Here is a 22,903-nt window from a genome sequence, read left to right as displayed (position 1 = left end):
ACTTCTCCAAAGAAGACATCCAGATGGCTAACAGATGCATGAAAAGATGCTCAACATCGTTCATCATCTGGGAAATACAAATTCAAACCACAATGAGATACCACACCTGTCAGAATGGCTCACATTAACAACTCAGGCAACAACAGATGTTGGCGAGGATGCAGAGAAAGAGGATCTCTTTTGCATTGTTGATGGGAACACAGGCTGGTGCAGCCACTCTGGAAAACAGTATGGAGGTTCCTCAAAAAACTAAAAGTCTAACTACCCTACAACCCAGAAATTGCACTACTAGGCATTTATCTACGGGATACAGGTGTGCTGTTTCAAAGGGACACATGCACCCCCATGTTTATAGCAGCACTATCGACAATAGCCAAAGTATGGAAAGAGCCCAAATGTCCATCGATGGATGCATGGATAAAGAAGATGTGATATATATATATATGTGTGTGTATACACACACACACACACACACACACACACACACACACACACACACATAATGGAGTATTACTCGGCAATCAAAAAGAATGAAATCTTGCCATTCGCAACTACGTAGATGGAACTAGAGGGTATTATGCTAAGCGAAATTAGTCAGAGAAAGACAAAAATCATATGACTTCACTCATATGAGGAGTTTAAGAAACAAAACAGATGAACATAAGGGAAGGGAAACAAAAATAATATAAAAACAGGGAAGGGGACAAAATAGAAGAGATTCTTAAATATGGAGAACAAACAGAAGGTTACTGGAGGGGGTGTGTGGGGGGGATGGGCTAAATGGGTAAGGGGCACTAAGGAATCTCCTCCTGAAATCATTGTTGCACTAGATGCTAACTAACTTGGATGTAAAAAAAAAAAAAGAATGCCAAAAAAAAAAAACTTCTCAAAAGCTACTCACTGCTTTAAGAATAAGAAACCCATTTTAAGTAAGATGAGATTATTATTAGAAAATTATGAAATGATCTTTGATGCATGTCTTTTGAAAGTCATTCACTTTAATGTTCAAAAGTAAGGTGATACATTGTAATTGTTAGAGAGTTCTGCATCTTAGTGCAGGAATAATAATACATAATATCAGTGAACATTATTAATGATAAAAATACTATTTATAGCACCCTCTTATATGAATTTTAAATGTCATCTCTGATTCGCACAATAATCCCACAATATAGGTTCTAATATTCCTAATTTTCAAATAAGGAAACTAAGGCTCAGAGGACTTGAGTTACTTCCCAAGATCACTCAGTTAATGCTGGGCCGAGCTTGAAGTCTGGATCTAAAGCTTCTATATATATTCATTGTCCTCTTTATACTATCTCTGGCTTTTTCCTAGCAAAAACCATGAAGGCATTGCTTAATTTCATCATTTGTTACCTTGTCATAACATCAAAATGATGGGAATAGGTTTAACAAATATATAAATCGGCATAACACTAGCAGATGAAGAATGAGAATGAGAAGGAAAATAAAATCGGGGGCACCTGGGTGGCTCAGTCGGGTAAGCCTCTGACTTCAGCTCAGATCATGATCTCACGGTTCATGAGTTCAAGCCCCACGTCGGGATCTGTGCTGACAGCTCAGAGCCTGGAGCCTGCCCCATATTCTGCGTCTCCCTCTCTCTCCTTGCCCCCCGCCCCCCCCCACTCTGTCTCAAAAATAAACATTTAAAAAATTTTTTTAATTTAAGGAAAAAATCAAGCTGGGGACAAATTTAGTGTAAAAGAATGTGTGCCAGTGGTTCTGTATGTGGTTACATACACATACAGATCATCAGTCATGGGAGGCAATCGTTATTAGGCGCATATATTAAGCAAAATATAACAAAATGCATCTGGTATAAATGCTTGCTGAATGCACTTAAAAGTATTATCAAGCATTTTAGCCTATAAAATGTCAAGGTTGGGGTGCCTGAATGGCTCAGTCCATTAAGCATCTGACTCCTGATTTTGGCTTAGGTCATGATCTCACCGTTAGTGACGTGGAGCCCTGAGCCCAGCTCTGCACTGACAGTGTGGAGCCTGCCTGTGATTCTTTCTTTCTCTCTCTCTCTGTCCCTTCCCTGCGCGCATGCTCCCCACCCCTTGCTCTCAAAATAAGTAAATAAACTTTTTTGCTTTTAAAGTAAGGGTTAGGAAGTCTGCAAAGAAAAGGTTCACCAAATGTTAATTTGAGTCAAGTTCTTGATCAGTGGCCACAAATATTCAGACGTTCTACAAAATGGCCTAACAAAAAAAGAACACTTGTCCATGTGAAGATGACTTCCTGCTACGAATGTCTTAAAATTTGCAGCGTCCCAAGTTAGAATCTATTGGTGATTTTCCACCATTTTCTTCAGTGGCGAACATTCAGAGGCACACCTCTCTGAACCAGAGAGCCACTTACGCAAGGAGAAAAGAGGTAAAGACGGACGCGGGCTTACCAGGGGCAGAGTAGTAGCGTCTTTGAAAGAAAAGCGACCTTACAAAAACAGGATCCAAATTTCCTTCAATTCGCATCACCGTAGGACTTCTTCAATCTTTATTCTTTTCCCAACTAGCGCACGAAATGGTGTTCAAGTGGAGAAACCAAAGTGTGGTTCCGATTTATCATTTCTCCCTTTTTCTTGGAGCAAAGATTCTGAGCAAGAACGTATGAACAAACCCAGCCGCTGACTGGAGTATGTAATTACATGGGCGCAGAGTTTGCTCCATATAGCAGGTTAGCTCACACTTAGTAACGCAGTCAACCTGCTGGGCTGTGACTCAGTGCGCCCAGGAGATGACGATCGCTGTGTCTCTGCTCTGTAAGCCTCTGGTATCAACGAGCACAATCCCGGGGTGCTGTCTGGCTGAGGTCAGCTCCTCTGGCCCAGGTCCCAATACCACCAATGGCTCGGGAATTAGACTTCCTGTAGGACAGAGCCCCTTTCGGGTCCCCCTTGCGCCTCGCCGTGTGCTATTTTCAGACTGCAACCGGAGAAGAGCCTGGGACTTCGGGAGGCACGCCGGGGCGGGGCCCGGGGAGCTACATATTTGAACAACCGCCTCAGGTGCCCTGGCCGTGGGTGGTTCAAACACGACGTTTTCAGACACGCGGATGAACGGGGCGGGGCGGGGGCACGAGTCAGCCTAGGGAGACTCGGGCTCAGTCCCGACGCATTCCCGCCGTAGAAATTCAAAGAGCGGGGGCGCCCTCGAGTCAGCCTGGGAGGCGCCTGCTACGCGGAAGCTCGCCCACGCCGGAGGCCAAGCCGACGCCGGCTGCCCCTCAGCCACAGGTCTCCGAAGCTCCGCGAGCGGCCGTCCCGGCGCCACCGGAGCCACAGGCGTCCCGAGCCCCTCGGCGCCCCCCGCCCGCGCGCCCGCGCCGCGCGGCGAATCCTGGGGGCGCAGGCCGGAAGCGCCGTCCGGACCCGCCCCTTGCCCGCCGGAGCCGGAAGTTGCGACCCCGGCCCGCACGTCGCCCCTCGCGGGCCGCGCCGCACCATGCTCCGTGGTCCCCCGCGCCTCCTCAAGGTCTCCGTGGCACCGGTCGCGGCCCTGGCTGTGGCGCTGCTCTCGTCGCTCTCGCGCTGCTCCCTCCTGGAGCCGGACGACCCCGCGGCCTCCGCGCTCAGCCCCTACTTCGGCACCAAGACCCGCTACGAGGATGCCAACCCCGGGCTGCTGCCGGACCCCGAGGCGCCGCGGAGGGACCCCGAGCTGCTGGAGGACGCCTGCACGCCGGTGCAGCTGGTCGCCCTCATCCGCCACGGCACCCGCTACCCCACGGCCAAGCAGATCCGCAAACTGCGGCAGCTGCACGGCCTGCTGCAGGCCCGCCCGTCCGGCGACGGCCGCGCTGGCCCCGCCGGCGGCCGCGACCTGGGCGCCGCGCTGGCCGACTGGCCGCTGTGGTACGCGGACTGGATGGACGGGCAGCTGGTGGAGAAGGGACGGCAGGACATGCGACAGCTGGCGCTGCGCCTGGCCTCTCTCTTCCCGGCCCTGTTCAGCCTCGAGAACTACGGCCGCCTGCAGCTGGTCACCAGCTCCAAACACCGCTGCGTGGACAGCGGCGCCGCCTTCCTGCAGGGGCTGTGGGAGCACTACCACCCCGGCTTGCCGCCGCCCGACGTCGCAGGTGACAGCCCGGGCCCGGGGCGGGGCCCCCTGCCTGGGTTCCTCCGCGCTCCGTGTCTTACCCAGCCGCCGGCTCACCTCACCTCCCCCCGTCTCCGGAGCCCCGGCTCCTCTCCGGGCTCCCCTCACCTCCCTCTGTGCCCCGGAGCCTCCGCCCCTCCTCGGACTCCGCTCACCTCGCCCGCCCCCCCCCCCACCCAGCACCCCTTCAAGACTTAGCGACCTCCGGCTTCCAGCACACATTCATTTGTCCTTTGATCAGGTGTCGGCGGGACACAGCCGTAGGTGTTGGGGCGTTCTACCAGAAAGGAGACGGAGGGGGGCACTCTTTGATCCACCATTCCCTAATAGAAGTGCGCACCCTCTGAGCACCCACCTTCGCCTTTCCTCCCTCCCTGGCAGCTAGTTCCATAGTTGTGTAGTCGCGCGCACTTGGTAAATACAACCTAGGACTTTTCTTCCTCGGGCTTTGCTTCTGATACTATTGGGTTGTTTTGTTTTGTTTTCCTTTTTACGTGCTGGTTCTTGACCCACATCCTGCTATAAGGAAGCTATTCTCAAACTTTCTTTACTGCTGTGCTTTTGATGAGGTTTTGGGCGATGGTGGGGTCGTCCAGAGCCTACGGCCAAGAAAATTCTTGAAGACGTCTTTGGTGCAAAAAGATGATTTTACTAAAGCAGGGGACAGGACCGGTGGTCAGGAAGAGCTGCACTGGGGTTGTGAAGAATGGCTGGTTTTATACTCCGGAGATGGGGAGATAAAGTCAAAAGGGAGGCCTCCAGAGGGACTTGGATGCTACAGAGGACTCCAGTCTAGCTAAGGTTGTTTCCTTTTAGCAAGGCATTAGCAGTAGGGGGTTCTGGAGTAATGTTCTGCTCTGTATTTGTCTCCAGTATTTGCCCATGGGCTGCAGGTTTATAAAGAAATTTGATGTTACCTACCATTTCCTTCTGCCTTTGTTCCCCACATCACTACGGAGGGGGGTGTTGGGGCTCCAGGAAACTGAGTCTACAGGTTTCTGGAGATTATGCTGTCGATAAGATTTTTTCTTGTATTTACTAAGATATTTGTAAACTGATGGAGACTCCTGTCCCGTATGACTGTGATCTCTATCAGTTTAGCCATTTGTTTCCTTTCCTGTCCTTTGTCCTTGGTCACCAGGAGAGCCTGAGGACTATCACACAGATCCCACCTGCAGGGGACAGAATGTGGGGGGTGTGCTAGCTTGCATTTTGTCCTCAGCCCGCCCAAGGCTCCCTCACCACTTTTTTCTCTGTTTTGTTCTTGTATGTACTGTAGAGTACCATCCCTTAGCTGTGATTCACGGTTGCGCTCAGTTCTCTCCTAATTTATTCCATCACTTACTCTTTTGCAAAATAAGAGAGACCGTCTATTCCGCAGGTGAAGAAGCTGGGCCCCAGAATATGCCTTGTTGATTGTCCTTGGTGAGTTTGAGGACTAGAGTCAGGCCAGGAATCAGTGTCTTCTTTTTCTCCCTCCAACCGGTGCCTTTTTTCCCCCCTCAGAAAATTTTTAATAGTCACAGATACTAATCACATACTCTTAAGGCCAGCTACGGTGTAGGCTATGTGCCAGGCATGCCTAACATTTATTTCACTAAATCCTTATAAAAGCTCTCTGAGGTTGGCAGTATTTTCTCCCCACGTAACAGAAGAGGAAATTGAGACACAGAAACACTAAATAATTAGCCTACTTTCATATGGCTAGGTATGGGCCCGGGAGATGTGATTCAGCACGTGGGCTCCTAACCATTATGCCCTGCATTCTGCCTTCCATTTGTCCCGTGACTTAAGAATGAAGATGAAAAATACAACGTGCTTGTGCCAAAGAGATGGGCACGTGTTCATGTTTTCTTGGCCACTTTTAAGGTCAGAGATGAGGTGAGACATTGTTTAGCTTTAAACCCCAGTGAAAAGTAAATTAGGAGTAGACTGGTTTGCCATTTCTCCAGTAGCATTCTCTCAACGAAGCTCAACCATTTCCAGGAGGTCATTCCTGCGTCCTGTTACTGCTGTGCGGGTAACCGTCGGCTGACTTGTGTTTAGTCACTTGTTGAATTGTGCTTTTTAATGATTAACATGAGTGAAGATGCCCCACAAATCTGTGAGCTGAACGTTAAAAGCAGAACATACTTCAGTGTAGCACAATATATACAGTATATACCAAAAAGGGGCTCCTGGACCTCCTGAGATGAGTTCTTAGAGATTGAACTCTTTGTCTAGCTACATCATTATAATCCATAGACCGTTGTTTTGCCTGTTGTGTACATCCAGGCTTTTGAGAGAAGCCACTGAGTTAGGTTTTGTATTCTTACAGAAACGGGACAATAGCTTTTTTTGTTTGTTTTCTGTTTAAAGAGCAGCCGTAATGAGATAATAGCAAGGATGAAATATCCAGGTCCACTTGGGAAACCATATTTTGAGTCCACAGAGAAAGATGACAAAGGTCCCTTACTTCCAAGTCAAGATGTTTTTGGAACTGTAATCCAATTGGCAGTTAAAGTGGGCAAAATTATCCATTTCAGGATCTTCTGAAAATGGATAGACACACATCCATCCATATATTTTTTTCACACCCACATCCAAAGCAAAATAATAACTTCATTCATTTTCTCATTTTGTAGACAGAAGTAGTATTTTTGGTGTTCTTTTCATGGTAAATTGTTGGAGAAATGAGGACTGAAATGGATGTGTTTTGAATATGACCGAAAAAACTTAAAGGGTACCCGGTAGTTAACGCATGATTGCAGATGCTTTTACAATACATATTCACTGCCAAGTCAGCGAAATATGTAATTCCCAAGACCTAAATAGAAGGTCTTTGGGAACTTTCATTATAAAATAAGCCAAAATTAGAAGCACCGTGAAATGGAAGACCTGAAACTCAGTTCCTGTATTTTGTGCTGTTGTCAGTAGTTTTTGCCCAAAGCGGAATGTTTTGGAAAGTGACAGCATTGGGCACGTTCATCGAGAAAATAAAACACCCTATTTAGATTTTGGCTTAGGGTAGAAAAACAGATTCGATTGGTTGAATTCGTCTCTCACTTTGTAATTAAGAATTTTGCTAATTTTCAATTTGCTTTCCCAAGTTTTCTGTGCCTGGCAGAAGTAATACTTAATAATAGAACACATTTTTTGCACTTTTGATGATTTTCATCTCTATTTTTGTTTTCTTTAAGAAAATACTTATTTCAGCTACCTTTTTTCATTGTGTAGTACTGCATGCGGTAACATTTTATTTTGTATTTGATCCTCTGTTTCTTTAGTCTTCTCTACCACAGACTCTCATGAATTACGGTCATTCCACAGTTTGGCCCTTCCTTGGTCAGTGTGCTCTTATTTCAGACACGCCAATAAATAAGCAGGTTTTTAGTGTTCTTTTTCACACTTGAAACGAAATTTTCAATAATTTGAGATCGTCATTTAGGTCAAGGGTATATATAATAAATAAGTAATTTTTTTTCTCTCAGATATGGAGTGTGGACCTCCAAGAATTAATGATAAACTAATGAGATTCTTCGATCACTGTGAGAAGTTTTTAACTGAAGTGGAAAAGAATGCCACGGCACTTTATCATGTAGAAGCCTTCAAAACGGGACCAGAAATGCAGAACATTTTAAAAAAGGTCGCAGCTACTTTGCAAGTGCCAGTCAACAATTTAAATGCAGGTAATGTGCCCCTTATCTTTCATTTGAACTCTGAAATAATTTAAATGTTTCTTGAAGTCTGAAAATGAAAAAATATGGAAGCATAAAGTTATTCCTTTTAAAGGCCCACAATTGATTTTACACTAAGAGGATAATGTGTTCTAGGTCAAGAAAATTGTGTGTCCCGTGCTTACTGTTTTTAGAGTCATATTCTTCCTTGAACTGTATGTAAATTAATATACAAGAGTCTTGCAATATCCTGGAACTTTTTTATTGAGGGCAGAGGTATATAAAGCTTTAACTGTAAGCATACTTTATAAAACAAGAAGTGTATTTTTGAATTATCTCCCCAAGTGAAATATTATATTAATTTTTCAGCTTTTGAAGCCGTTGAGAAGTATGTCCAGGTTAATGTTTCAAGAGGGTATTAGAAAGTGAAAAGCAAAGTGCTGTGGGTATTTTGTTTGAGGCTTTTAAGCCTAGAGATGCTAAAAAAAATGAACAGTTGTGTCTCTCAGTAGGTATTGCAGTGGATGGGCTGACTGGCAATTTTGTTATGCAACCTGGGACTCTTGAAAGACACTATTAATACTTATGCTGGGAACACAGGTGGAAAGCCAGGGCACGTGGTCACCTACCTATAGGAATTTAAGAAAAAGTAGTAAGATTTTCCCCTGATTTCTAAGAATTTATAAATCACACTACAGAAGTTGACAAATGTGCAAACAAAGATTGTGGATTTTGTGTGATGTAAATAAGTTTCCAAAAGACTAGAAGTAGGAGATGGGGGAGAAAAAGATTAGAATCATGGAACCTGAATGCTTTGTAAGCATCAAAATAGCGAAGATGTGAGACTAGCGTTTAAAATTGATTTTTTTTCTCTTTCCTCAAAGGTGCTAAACATTGAGATCACCTATAGAGCTTTAAAAATTACTTATTTTAGGGGCACCTGGCTGGCTCAGTCAGTAGGGCATGTGACTGGATCACAGGGTGGTAAGGTCAGACCCCGTGTTGAATGTGGAGATTGCTTGAAAATAAAATCTTGTTTTTTTAAAAAAAAAAAAAAATATATATATATATCTTGTGTGTATATATGTATATATATATCCTGTATATATATATATATATATATATATCCTGTATATATATACAGGTATCTTGTATATATATATATATATCTTGTGTGTGTGTATATATATATATATATATATATATATATATACACACATTTTTTTTTTTTTTTTAATGTTGATTTTTGAGAGAGAGACCGAGACAGGGTGCTAGCAGAGGAGGAACAGAGAGAGACAGAGACTCAGAATCCAAAGCAGGCTTCAGGCTCTGAGCCAACGCGGGGCAGGAACTCACAAGGTGTGAGATCATGACCTGAGCTGAAGTCACATCCCTAACCGACTGAGCCACCCAGGCGCCCTGCAAATAAAATCTTTAAAAAAATCAATTATTTAATGGGAAGCCATTTAAACGTATAGTCAGTCATAAAGGCTAATCTAATGAATGTCAGTATACCCACAACTCAGTTTTATCAAATTTTAACATGCCGCAGTGAGTCGCTTTAAATCCTTTGAGGTCCTTTGGTCCCTCTCAGGATTTCATTCCTCTTCTTTTTTTCCCAGTGGTAACCATTGTCACGAACTGAGCGTTTAAATCATCCCATGCCAGTTATTATATTTAGGTTCCTGTACATAAATGGGATATTGTTTTGCAGGTTTTAAAACTTTCATGAATGGTATCAAACTATGATAGCAGTCTGAAATTCAATTTTAATTCACCTTTTTATTTTTCATTTAATGTGTGTGATTTTAGTCTTACATTTTAAACTTCTGTACGGAATTCCATTATATAACTATAGTAGTGTCTAGCCATTATTCTGTTAGTGGGTGGTAAGACTGAAGATTTTTTAAAAAACGATATTTAGGGGCGCCTGGGTGGCTCAGTCGGTTAAGCAGCCGACTTCGGCTCAGGTCACGAGCTCACAGTTTGTGAGTTCGAGCCCCACATCAGGCTCTGTGCTGACAGCTCAGAGCCTGGAGCCTGCTTTGGATTCTGGGTCTCCCTCTCTCTCTCTGCTCTTCCCCCGCTCATGCTCTGTCTCTCTCTCCTTCAAAAATAAATAAACATTAAAAAAAAAATTTGTAAAAACAATGGTCTCTGAGTGGAAACAGATGTTGTGTTTTACTGATGGAGTAGCTGAGAGCAACTTCTCTCTGGAGGCTCTAAGCATGGTTGTTGAAATCATGGGTTCTGGAGTTGGACTGTTTCCATTTGAATCTTGACCCTGTTATACTATCGACTAACTCTCTGGTCTTTGGCAAGTTCCTTAATATCTCTGGGCCATAGTTTTTCCTCTGTAAAATGGGCATAGGAATTGTACCTTTCTTTTAGGATTATCGCAAGGATTCTTTAATTCACATAAAGCGTTAGCACACTGCCTGGCAGAGTAACTTCTCAAAAATATTGTAGCTATTTAAATGCTTTTTCTTTCTTTTTTTTTTTTTTAAACGTAGAGGGATGATGATGTATATAATCATTTTTACCTAGTAGAATATCTGTCTTATGCAGATCTGTCTTGTTCTGAATTTTATGTTATTTCACAGGCTATATAATTGAATTTCTAGGTCAGTGATAATTAAAAACTTATTTAACCCTTCAGATTTTACTGGTGGAGGGAGCTGGAGCTAATGCAGTGCAAATTCTTTTTATAGGAAATCACTTTCCTACTGAGGTTTTTCGTAGTTTGTCACTCTTTTGAATGATGCTACAGTGAACATTCTTACAGTCTGGGTTTCGCCCTGGAAAATTTATCTGTAAGATAAATACTGTAGGTTGGAGTTGTTGGGTTAAGGACAGTGCATATTTTACCTCTTGACGTATATTTCCAAATTGTTCTGTGAAAGTGTAGAAAAATTTATATCAATATATGAGATGCTCACTTTTCCTATTTTATCCAACAGTGGTTACTATTAGTCATTTTTTAAATGTTTTATTTGAGAGAGGGAGTAGGGGAGTGGAGGCAGAGAGAGAGGGAGAGACTATATCCCAGGTAGGCTCCACGCTGTCAGCACAAAGCCAGATGTGGGGCTTGAAATCAGGAACCACGAGATTATGACCTGGGCCAAAACCGAAGAGTCAGACACAACCAACTGAGCCACCTAGGCGCCCCTTTAGTCATTTTGATTTTTGCCAATTTGATTAATGAAAAATGGTATGTAGCTTTAATTTGCATGTCTTTGGTTACTTGTGAGGATGAGCCTCTCTTCATATGTGTGTTGGCTGTTTGCATTTCTTCTGGGAATTGCCTCTTCATTACCTTGTCCATTTTCTATTGGATTTTTGTTTTTCTTATTGGTCATAGGTACCCTTTATGTGTTATGGATATGTCAATTATATGTGCTTTAATTTTGCTTTACAAAGGATAAGTCTTTTCCGTATCGTATGTTGCTAACATTTTCTCTTAATTTGTTGCACACTTTTTAACTGTGTTTATGGTGCCTTTGATTATACACTTTACATCTTTTACATAGCCATGTATGTCTTTTTGTTATGGCTGTTCAGTGTTGTATTTTGCCTAGGAATCCTCCCTTAACCCAAGATTATTATATTTTCCTATGTTTTCCTTTATTTTATTTTAGTTTTTTAATGTTTTATTTTTTTAATTTTTATTTATTTTTGAGAGAGAAAGAGAGAGAGTGAGCGTGTGTGAGCACAAGCCAGGGAGGGGCAGAGAGAGAAAGAGACAGAGAGAGAGAGACAGAACCCCAAGCAGGTTCCACGCTGTCAGCGTAGAGCCCGATGTGGGGCTCAATCCCACGAACAATGAGATTGTGGCCTGACCCGAAATCAAGAGTCGGACACTTACCTGATTGAGCCAGCCAGGCGCCCCTAGCTTTTTAACATTTAAATCTCTGATCCATCTGAAATATTTTTGTGGTTCCACAAGACTGACCAAGAGATCAGCGTGGTCATAGTAGATGGGTCAAAGCTGTAACTCCTGAGAGACTTCCTCACATTTCTGTTTTGCAGGTGGGGAGATTGAGACCTGAGAGGTTAGAGTCACTTGCTCAGGATGATTAGTGGCAGAGTTAGGTTCCGTAGCCTGTCATCATTGTAAGTGTTTTTTGGTGAGATTTTTCTGTCGACTCCCTTCTAGTGGAAGACTAGATCATTAGGATTGACTTTCACAGTTTCAGAACTGGAACTTTGGGTGTGAATGAGTCCGGCTCTTTCATCAAAGGTCCTTGGCACTTAGGAGTCACTATGGTATGTTAGGTATTAGGACTATAAACCCTTTTGTTTACATAAGAAAGGTTTTAAGTGAGTTCTACGTGTATTCTCAATTAAATATTCTTTTTGTACTATGTGCTGCTTTAGGGAAGTTCTTTAAAATCAAAACTGGTTTCTTGGGAATGTGGAAAGACTCTGAAATTAAAGAATAAAAGTAAAGCGTAGGAGGCAGCCTCGCAGCGGACTTTCTTTCTCTCTCTCTGACACCGAGTGTCACCCATTTTGCCGTGACCGGAGAGCACTGCTCTCATCTGGTACTGGCATAGCCACCTTTCATGGCCCGGGGACTTGTTGCCTTCTTCCTTCTTGTCAAATTCCAGGTGCATCTAAATGTAATCGGCTAGTTAGCAGCGTAAAAATCCAGGTACCTTGCTCGGAAATCTGCCTGACTGAGCAGCCAAGTTTGAAAAACGGATGCTGTTAGTCTCCCCTCTCTCCAGTGTGTGAGTTCCCTGCTTGTTTCTCTCCTTCTTGACCTTTGTCTCACCTTCCTCCTGACCTGATCCACTTTGCCCATTCTTTCCTCACCTCCTTCTGCATTCTTTTCTCCCTTTTTATATCCTCTCTCTACTCCTTCGTAACAGTTACAGTGTGAATTGTGTATTGAAGAGAACTGTTCAGAACTTATTGCTGATTTTCCAGATGAGGACTGAAAGCTTATAACTTTATGTCCCCTCCTCCAGCCCTCTAAAACGAACAAAAGCAAGTTTTGTTTAACAAGTTCTTGGATTAAACTTCTTGTTGGGTTTGTTAAGCAAATATGCTCTTAACAAACACCTGACTTTTAAAACCTGAAAAAGTTACTATTTTGTAGAGAGAAAGCATCTTATTTTCATCGGACTGAAATTTGTACCTCCTCGTGGTTTCTTCCTGACAGTTCCTTATGTTAGGGATAGTACACAGTGAGTCGTCTGTGATGGCCAGGAAGAAGCTGAGTCGTGTTTTCTCCATGCTAGACGTGCCCAGGTCCTCTGACTGGCTGCACGTGACATTCTGTAAACATTCAGCCTTTGGAAGATTACAGAAGATTGTGAAATTAACTCACAAATTTTACCTTTCTTTTTCCCCCCCCAGATTTAATTCAGGTAGCTTTTTTTACCTGTTCATTTGACCTGGCAATTAAAGGTGTTAAATCTCCTTGGTGTGATGTTTTTGACATAGATGATGCAAAGGTAAGTATTACTTTTGTAGTTTATTTGCTTTTTTTGCATGATTTTTATCGTTGTTGTTGTTACTTGAAGCAGCTTTTCAAAAAATAAGCAGAGTAGGGAACATGAACTGCCTTTGATTACTTGTAATGTTCCTTGCATAAAGAGATGAATTGTTCAGATATGGCCCACACACTTATAAATAGTTCAGGTTCAGAAAACTTTGGAAAACATTCTTCCATGGTGATGTGATTTCTGGGTCCACCCGGTTAAAAATCTATTTTGCCTGTCATCAGATTTTACTGCTGGAAAGGACTACAGAGCTGTTAAAATCCAAGTTTTCTTTTATAACAGTTTTTGTGACAAATTGAGTTCCATGGCAGTAATTCCTCTATGGTTTCTGTCTGTCTGCTTCCTATTTCCTTCTTTTTCTCCTCATTCATGTTGCCTTTCTGTGGACTTTCAGACTCTAGAAAGAGAAGGGCAGACAGGCCTCTGGTGAATTCTGGTCAGTTCTGGGATGTTGGGAGCCAGAGAGGTGGGTAGGAGAGTTCATTGTTTTCACAGCAGTGAGAATAGCACCAGCCGGTAGAGTGCTGGTGTCTGTGTGGATCATTCAGGAACGTGGACGTCTGAACTTTCATCGTCTCCTGCATACACACAAAGCGTTCAGTACTCCACGCAGAAATCCATTATTAACCTCAAATTTTGAAAAGAAGGGTACTACTTGCCAGATAGAAGCAGGCTCTTAAGCTGAGAGCTAATGTACATTTGAGGGTAAACAAATGCTTTGTTCTGTTACTCAAAGACCAAAGCGACCAGCAGCCAGATGAAGGGTGATGTGATGTGTTAGTGTGCTCACGCGGGAAAGAGCAGGTGAGTGGGAAAGAGAGGAGAGGGCCCTGGGTGGGTGGCTGTTCTAGGACACAGCACCAGGGATAATGGGTGCGTTCCATTTCCTCCCTTGTCTGCTCCTCTCCTGTAACTGTTGAAAAAGTCATCACTTAGAAACTTCTTGACCACTGGGGTGCTTGGGTGGCTCAGTCGGTTAAGCATCGGCTCTTGGTTTTGGCTCAGGTCATGGTCTTGCATTTCGTGAGTTTGAGCCCGTGTCAGATTCTGTGCTGACGGTGCAGAGCCTGCTTGGGATTCATTCATTCATTCTCTCTCTCCCCGCCCCCCCACCTCTCTCTCCCTCCCCCTCCTCCTCCCCCTTCCCCACTTGCTCTCTCTGTCTCTCTGGAAATGGATAAACTTAAAAACAAGAAATTTTAAAAGAAATTTCTTGACCATAAAATTAATTAATTATGCCCAGTATAGGTACAAACTGAAACTTCTGGTCCCCATTCACCTGTGTCAAGATACCTTCTTTTTCTCCCTACCTAGACTGCTCTAGGGCAAAAAGTCGATAAAGCAGTAATTTTCAGTGCCATACAAATGATTGATGAGTGTTGTCAAAGGGAAATTTACCTTTTAGCAGAACAACTACAGCTACTAGTTACTACAGCTAGTGGACTATTACTATTAGGCAGGTGCCCACATGCCTCTGCTGGCCATCCTTCTCCTGTTAGGAGGTGCTGTGTCCCCCTGCTCCCTTCCCAGGCCTGGCGGCTTCCGGTTGAAGTGCAGGCTCCTGCAGCTCCATACCCCGCCCCCCCCGCCCCCCCCTCCCCCCAGTGGTGCCGATGTGTCTCAGAGCCTAACCGGCCTGGCCTCCACTGACTCATCTTCTCTCCACCTGCTTACCTCCTTCCCTGTCCCTTCCCGAGTCCCTCTCCTCTTAAATATTTGCTCTTGCTTTTTGTGCCTCCGTCTCTTCTGGGAGATGTAGTGTCACATGCTCCAGAAACCCTGGAGGTCATGATCTGGGTAAAGTTACACTTCCTCTTCCTATGCCTTGATTTCCCTATCTGTTAAAGGATGCAACTGTTGGATTACTCAGGAACACCCCTGTAATTCTAAGATTCTGTACTACTTGGCTTTTCCTGTTTTGTTTTGTTTTTTTAGGGTTATCCTTATATCTGTTTATTGCTTGTGAAGAGTTTTTTTTTTTCCTGCAACTTTGATAAATTTGAAGCTGACAGAAGTTGTGAGAATAATACAATAAACATTCACATTCTTCACCTATATTCACGGGTTGTTAACCTTTTTTTTTTTTTTGCCACATTTCCTTTTCTCCATATATGGGAGTTTCCTGTTGCTGCCATAATGAATTACTGCAGACTTAGTGGTTTTAAAACAATACACATTTATTATCCTACAGTTCTAGAAGTCAGAAGTTCAAAATGAATGTTAACAGGCCTAAAATCAGGATATCAGCACCGTGTTCTTTCTGGAGGCTCTGGAGGTTCTTTCTGGAGGACGATCTGTCCCTTGCCTTTTCCAGTCTCTAGAGGCTACCTACATTTTCCCCCATCACTCTGACCTCTGCTTCTGTGGCTAATCTTCTGCTCTGACTGTCCTCGCTAAATATTTATCCTAAGGATGTTTGCGATGACATTGGCCAACCTAAATAGCCCAGGGTAGCTTTCTCATTTTAACATCCTTACCCGAATCACACTTGCAAATTCCTTCTCATCATGCAAGATAACATATTCATAGAGTCTAGGGACTAGGATGGAAACATCTTTGGGCAGCCATTTATTCTGTCTACCACATATAATCTTGGCAGACATCAAAGCACTTCACCGTTAAATACTTGGGTATGCATCTAAGAAACAAGAACATGGCTGTAATAGTTATATAGATGTGTATATATATATGTATATATATATATGTGATAGTGATACATAAAGGAGAAAGTTGATTTAATGGCAGTTTTCAAAAAAATAGATGACATATGAAATAGGTATTTTTCTGTGGGATAGCTTTTTGCAACTTTGTATATATTTTATACTGTAATGAGCATATCTTGATTTTCTGTCTCTTCTGGAGTCAGTTTTGGTATTTAATATTTTCTTATAAAAATCATTCAGGTTTTCAGATTTATTTGCAGAGGTTGGCAAACCTTTCTTGCAATTAAAAAAAAATTTTTTTTAATGTTTATTTTTGAGAGAGGACAGTGCAAGCGGGAGAGGGGCAGAGAGAGGGAGAGACACAGAATCTGAAGCAGGCTCTAGGCTCTGAGCAGTCAGCACAGCCCAACGTGGGTCTTGAACCCACAAACCACGAGATCATGACCTGAGCTGAAGTTGGACGCTTAACCGACTGAGCTACCCAGGTGCCCCTCTCGCAGTTTTTTAAAGAAAATGTTTTCCCTCTGTATCTGAGATTATTTCCCCACTATTATTACTTGTGTGCTTGGATTTTCATCATTACACTAATTTAGTATTTACTGATGTCATTTTTTTCACAAGTAACAGTTTATATAGTGAAATCACCCACCTTTTTTTGTCTATCTAGTTTTTATTTAACATGTTTTTAAGTTTCACCTATGATGCTGCATGTAGCTATAGTTCACTTATTTTCATTGTTGTATTGTATTCCACTATATGAATTACCACAGGTTTTTTTTAATCCATTATTTTGTTGGTAGACATTTGGGTTGTTCTCAGTTTGGGGCTATTACGAACATTCTTCTGTATGTGAATTGGGGCATACGCAACACACGTTTGTGCAGTTCTGTCTGTGTGTGTGGTAGAATTGCTGGGTTACAGAGTGTAGAGAACTTGAAATTTACTAGATAGTGATGCCAAACTATTTTTGATGTTGTTCTAGCTTGTTTCTGTGACTATGCTTCTTTTCATATCTTTTTTTTTTTTTTGCTTTTGACTTTTTTATTTTCTTAAGCCTTTGGAATTCATGATACTTTATTTACTCACAGTTTTCATCTGGCTGTTTCATCTGTAGCAGGGTTTTTTTTAAACATTTATTTATTTTGGGGACACAGAGCATGAACAGGGGAGGGGCAGAGAGAGGCAGAGACACAGAAACCGAAGCAGGCTCCAGGCTCTGAGCTATCAGCACAGAGCCCCAAGCAGGGCCATGACCCACGGACCGGACCGGGAGATCATGACCCGAGGTGAAGTCGAATGCTCAACAGACTGAGCCACCCAGGAGCCCCTTGTCATATAACTTTAAAGAGTTTTGAATTTTGTTTTAGTTTACAGTTTAGTTACTTGTGGATCAGCTTGATCCTTTTGACGTTTATTTCTGAGTTTCATGCCCTAGATCTGAACTTAACAAAACTCAAAACCAAATCTTGTAAACATGCTTCTGCTGTTAAAGTGTGACGTTTCTGGGGTCTGCGTTGAAGCTGTGGATGTCTGAGTGTGCCCTGAAAGTCTCTTACTTAGGCTGCTTGGAACCTGATGATCTCCCATTTTTGTGATAGCTCTGGAATTCAGCTTGTAACGCCCACAACATTCAGCGACAACTCAAGGGGACCCCCAGATTTCTGGAGCTCTCTTCTGGGCAGCTTCCTCCTTTCTGATACTCCGCCCTGCTACTTCCAGCCCCTGAAGAGTCTGTTCTCCCTCCTCTGCTCAGCAGGATTCTGCCTGACATTCCTTTCCCTCCCTGTGCCTCCGGGCACAAACCTGGGACAATTGTAGGGTTTCTGGGTTGGTTTCTCTTCTCTCAGCGATCACAGTTCAGTGCTGATTACTCAATGACTGAAAATATTTATTTTCCATATTTTGTTTTTTGGTCCGGAGGACATGCTTGGTGTCAGGTAGTCCATCCTGGCATATGGCATTTCTTTCCGTATGCTGTTGAATTTTATTTGGTGATGTTTTATTTCAGATTCATTAAAGCCTGTTTGTAGTGAGGCTGGTTTATGGCAGTGGCTCTCCTTTGTGGGTGGTACTACTGGCCTGGGCCCATTCTTTTCCTTCGATGGGTTTAGAACGTGAGGGGGAATTTGTGTCCGTAGCAGTGACTAGGAGACACAGTGGAGGGCACAGGAATTGCAGTGCAGGGTCCGGATTTTCTTTCCTCGCCCCTTTCCTTAGGGCTTTATTTGTTCAGGTTTGGGTACAGGCTTCTAGTAGCTTCCTAAAATGAGTTCAGAAGCTTTCCATCTTTCCCTGTACCTTGGAATAATTTAAATATTAGGAACTAACCCTTCTTGAAGGTTTCGTAGAGCTCCTATTTAAAACCATATATACCTGGGGGCACCAGGGTGGCCCAGTCGGTTGGTTAAGCATCCGACTCTGGATTTCACCTCAGGTCAGGATCTCGTAGTTCGTGAGTTCAGGCCCTGTATCCCGCTCTGCGCTGACCGTGCAGAGCCTGCTTGGGATTCTCTCTCTCTCTTTCAAGATAAATAAGTAAACTTAACAAAAATTATTTTAAAAAAAAAAGAAAAGAAAACAAATATACCTGGTATGTTTTAGGTAGACCTTTGTCTCTATTTTGTATGATCAGATTTTTCTGAGTCAGTTTGGGTAATTTGTATTTTCCTAGAAAAACCACTTATTTCATTTACATTTTCAAATCTTTTTGAGATAAAGTTTCAATAGTGTGCATGTATGATTTTTTTAAAAATCTTTAGTCATATCTCCTTTTTTATTTCTGACAGTTTTTGTTTTATTTTCTTGAATGGATTTGACAGAACTTTAATTCTTTTAATGTTAATTCCTTCCTTTTAAAAAAATGTTTACTTTGTCCCTTTTGCTAACTTCTTGATTTAATTGCCTTTTTAATATCTCTTTAGTTTTGTTTTTGGATTATGGCAATGACTTACCCTGGCTCTTGCTCTTAAAGTTACAATAAAACTACTACTAGTTTTCTCTGGGGGCTTTTTCAGAGAAGAATAACTTATAATTACTACAGAGGCTTCTCTTGTGTCTCTTTTAATTGCACATTTTAGTTCTCTAGTTTTGGTGTTTATCTGATCAAATGATACGTGAGTGCAGAGTCTAACATTCAGAGAAAGCCTGCCTTAATCACCAATTCTAATCCAGGACCTCTCTCCATAGCGATCAGTCATTGCTGTCGGTTTAATATGGACCTTTTAACCCTTTTCTGTGCTGCTGTTGATAATCTATGTCATTCTTAGAACTATAAACAGCATAATGTATACATGTAGGTATGTATGTCTTGGTAATACAAGGTATTATACTGTATTTATTATTCTCAACCTGCCCTTCTCATTCAGTACATCCTGGAGATCCTTCCACATCAGTGCACGAAGATCTACAATACAGAAGTTTTAAATAACTGCATAGTGTTCCATAGTATGTGTATACCCTAGTTTAGTCAACCATCTGCCTACTAATGAAATGTCAGTATTTCCAGGAATCTTTTTTCCATTCGATAAGCAGTGTTGGTGTTAAGACATTCTTACACATTCTCTCTTGTGTTCCTCTGTGACTAAAACTTCCTAAGAAATGGAATTAAATGGGTCATAGAGATGTATGCTTTTATGGAGTTTGCCAACTTGCCCTTTAGAACAACTATGCCAGTGTACATTCCTTTTCTATATTCTTGGTCAAATTTCATTACTAATTTTGCCGTACTGACACACGAACCAAAGTAACTTGTCTTCTGTCTGGTTTCTATCTTCATAAAGTTCTTAAAAGTTCCTAATCTGCTGTTGGCATCTTTCTGTGCTATAATAAATAACCTTCTATGTGTATCCTTTTTTCTTTTTTCTGTATATATATTTGCTATCACTTTAATTTTCGCAGAAAGGGGAAGTGAGCATGTCTTTAACCCTCTGTCCTGTGGTGTCCTGGGTGCTGGGCTATGGCATCAGTGCTCCTCACTTGCTCTTGCATGCCCTCCTCTACACTCCCACGGTTTGAGTTTTTGTGTCATCGTAAATCTGTATGTGTCATGGACTTAAAATGGCAAATATAAACTCCACATACTTTGTGTAGAATGGCAGTTAAACAACGTAATCTTTTCTGAGAATCACTGTTAAATCAGGGAATCTGTTAACATTAAAAAAATGTAATAATGATTTTTGAAATTTTCATTTTTAGGTATTAGAATATTTAAATGATCTGAAGCAATATTGGAAAAGAGGATACGGGTACACTATTAATAGTCGGTCCAGCTGCACCCTGTTTCAGGATATCTTCCAACACTTGGACAAAGCAATTGAACAGAAACAAAGGTAAAAACTTAATTTTTTTTAATGTGTCTTCTTAAATGCTTCAACTGATCTTCTGGAAAATGTTTTATAATGGGTGATTTCAAAAAATAGTTTTGGGCCCCATAGCTGTCTCTGTCAGTAGAGCATCCGACTTCGGCTCACGTCATGATCTCACGATTCGTGGGTTTGAGCCCCGTGCCAGGCTCTGTGATCACAGCTCAGAGCCTGGAGCCTGCTTCAGTTTCTGTGTCTCCCCCTCTCTATGTTCCGTCCCCCACCTGTGCTCTGTCTCTCTGTCTCTCAAAAATAAACATTAAAAAAATTTTTTTAATAGGTTTTGCTTGTATTTTTAAAAAATAATAACTAGACATACAAAAGAACGAGATGACATATGTGAGTTATGAGATATATACACCCTTTGTTCAACCCAAGATCTAGAACGTTACTAATAATTCGCATTTGCAGTGCTTCCCTTTTCCTGCCTCCTTGTGTTCCCTCTACTCCGTGTCCCCCATAACCACTGTTCTGAATTTGCTGTAGATCAATGCTTTGCCTCTTTAAAAGTAGTTTTTATTGTAAATGTATGTGTGCAAACAATGTTTGGTTTTGCTTAGAGTCATATACCTGTTGTCTTCTGGGACTTCCCCGCCCCCCAGCATTACATTTATAGTGTTCATCATATTGTTACTTATACTATAAAGTCAGAAAATAAACAATTTTATGTGGCGCCTAGGTGACTCAGTTGGTTAAACATCTGATTTTGATTTCTGCTCAGGTCATGACCTCATGGTTTGTGGGTTCGAGCCCCACATCAGGCTCTGCAGTGACAGCACAAAGCCTGCTTGGGATCTTCTTTCTCCCTTGCGTGTGTGTATGCATTCTCTTTCTCTCTCTCAAAATAAATAAACTTAAAAAAAATAAACATTTTTACTATAGTACAAGGTTCAATGATATGTGATATTCAGTAACTAAATACCACAGTTTATGCTCTCTTTTGTCAGTGGACATTGGGTAGTTTCTATTTTTTGCTGTTATGAAATAGTGTAATTAATTGTACATGGCTTGTGGTAGGAATTGCAAAATGTTTTTGAGTAAGATTCTCTCATGGAAAATCTTTTGTTAATCATACTTTTCAAGTTTTTTTTAAAAAACTTCTCATAATTTAAACCTGATAGAGTCTAAACCCCATTTTATTTGACAAATATGCTTCCATGAAAGCTTCTGCATTCATAATTAGAGACAAAAATGCTATAAAGATGGAGACAGAAAGATGGAAGATTGTGTATTTGTGTTTGCAATATTAAGTTTTTCATATATACATGTAGAGAGAGAATTTGTGTGTGTGTGTGTGTGTGTGTGTGTGTGTGTGTGTGTGTGTGTAACTCCAGTTCATGAAGTTTTCTTGGGTTTGATGGGAGTTAGGGAGAAAACTCAATTGAGTATTTAGTTTCTGCTACCAAATGATTTTTGTGGGGCAAAATAGTCAAGGCAAGTTCTATCTTTGAGGTTAGCATGAACTTTTTCCTACTTAGTTTTTATGAGTGGTTTATAACCCATAGACTTCATAAGATAACGGATCTTTTCTATTTGTTCATTGTTTCTGTCTCATTGTTGAACGTGTTTTGGGAAACTTGAAATTGTGTCAGAAAGATTCTTGAATAATTTTTTGTAAGATTTGCTATTATAATTTGATGCCAGATTTTAAGGTTAAGTTTATCTTCATGTTTCAAAATGAATATTACATTACAGAGTGAATTAAAGATGACCCAGATAAATGAAGAGATATACTATCTTTATGGATTGGAAGATAGATTGATCATTTGTAGACTGAATGCAATCCCTATCACAGTCCGTAGGTCTCTTTGTAGAAATTGAGAGGCTTATTCTAAAATTTATACAGAAATGCAAAGAAGCTTAAGGAGCTAAAACAATTTTGAAAGAAAAAACAACAATAAAAACTTAAAAATATTTCACTTCAAAACTTACTATAAATCTATAGCCATAGACAAAAAGACCAATGGAATAGAATCAAGTCAATAAATAAACTCATAAATAAAGCCTTATATGGTCAATTTGCAACAAAGATGCCAAGGTCATGCATTGGAAAAAAGGATAGTCTTCAGCAGTTGGTGCTGGAACAGTTGGATAACCATGTGTTTAAAATGACACTTAGGCCCTTACTTCACACTATACAAGAGATAAAACTGTGAAACTCCTAGAAGAAAACATGGAAGTGAATCTTTGTGATCTTGGATTAGGTCAATATTTCATAGCTAAAAAGCCCGAAAGCTCAATCTACAGCAAAATTGATAAAATGGACCTCCTCAAAATTAAAAATTTTTGTGCTTCTTGGGGTGCCTGGGTGCCTCAGTTGGTTGAGCATCTGACTTCGGCTCAGGTCATGATCTCACGGTTGACGAGTTCAAGCCCTGCGTCGGGCTGTGTGCTGATAGCTCAGAGCCTGGAGCCTGCTTCGGATTCTGTGTCTCCCTCTCTCTGCCCCTCCCCAGCTCATGTTCCGTCTCTCTCTGTCTCAAAAATAAACATTAAAAAAAAATTTTTTTTTAATGTTTATGCTTCTAAAAATACTATTTGCAAAATGAGAAGATAAGCTATAGACTTGGAGAAAATATTTGCAAAATA

General features: G+C 41.7%; 1 protein-coding gene and 1 long non-coding RNA gene across 3 annotated transcripts in view; one reads left to right on the top strand and one right to left on the bottom strand.

The window, feature by feature from the left end:
• Nucleotides 1-4,596, bottom strand: part of LOC113596508 (uncharacterized) — a 111,215-nt gene extending 106,619 nt beyond the window's left edge. Inside the window, exon 1 of the long non-coding RNA XR_008292413.1 lies at nt 4,480-4,596. This is a non-coding gene — a long non-coding RNA (uncharacterized LOC113596508). The remainder of the gene's footprint in view (nt 1-4,479) is intronic.
• MINPP1 (multiple inositol-polyphosphate phosphatase 1) overlaps nt 3,338-22,903 on the top strand; it is a 47,163-nt gene continuing 27,597 nt past the window's right edge. The window contains exons 1-4 of one of the 2 annotated variants that reach the window (XM_027049943.2): nt 3,339-4,104; nt 7,595-7,792; nt 13,145-13,242; nt 20,148-20,281. In XM_027049943.2, coding sequence (XP_026905744.1) covers nt 3,468-4,104; nt 7,595-7,792; nt 13,145-13,242; nt 20,148-20,281 — 1,067 coding nt within the window. In that variant the 5' untranslated portion in view covers nt 3,339-3,467. Of the gene's footprint in view, nt 4,105-7,594; nt 7,793-13,144; nt 13,243-20,147; nt 20,282-22,903 lie in introns of both variants that reach the window. The other variant, XM_027049944.2, reaches the window with a different exon arrangement.

Source organism: Acinonyx jubatus, chromosome D2 (assembly GCF_027475565.1).
Source record: "Acinonyx jubatus isolate Ajub_Pintada_27869175 chromosome D2, VMU_Ajub_asm_v1.0, whole genome shotgun sequence".
Classification (NCBI taxonomy): Eukaryota; Metazoa; Chordata; class Mammalia; order Carnivora; family Felidae; genus Acinonyx; species Acinonyx jubatus.
This window is presented reverse-complemented; position numbering and strand designations above follow the sequence as displayed.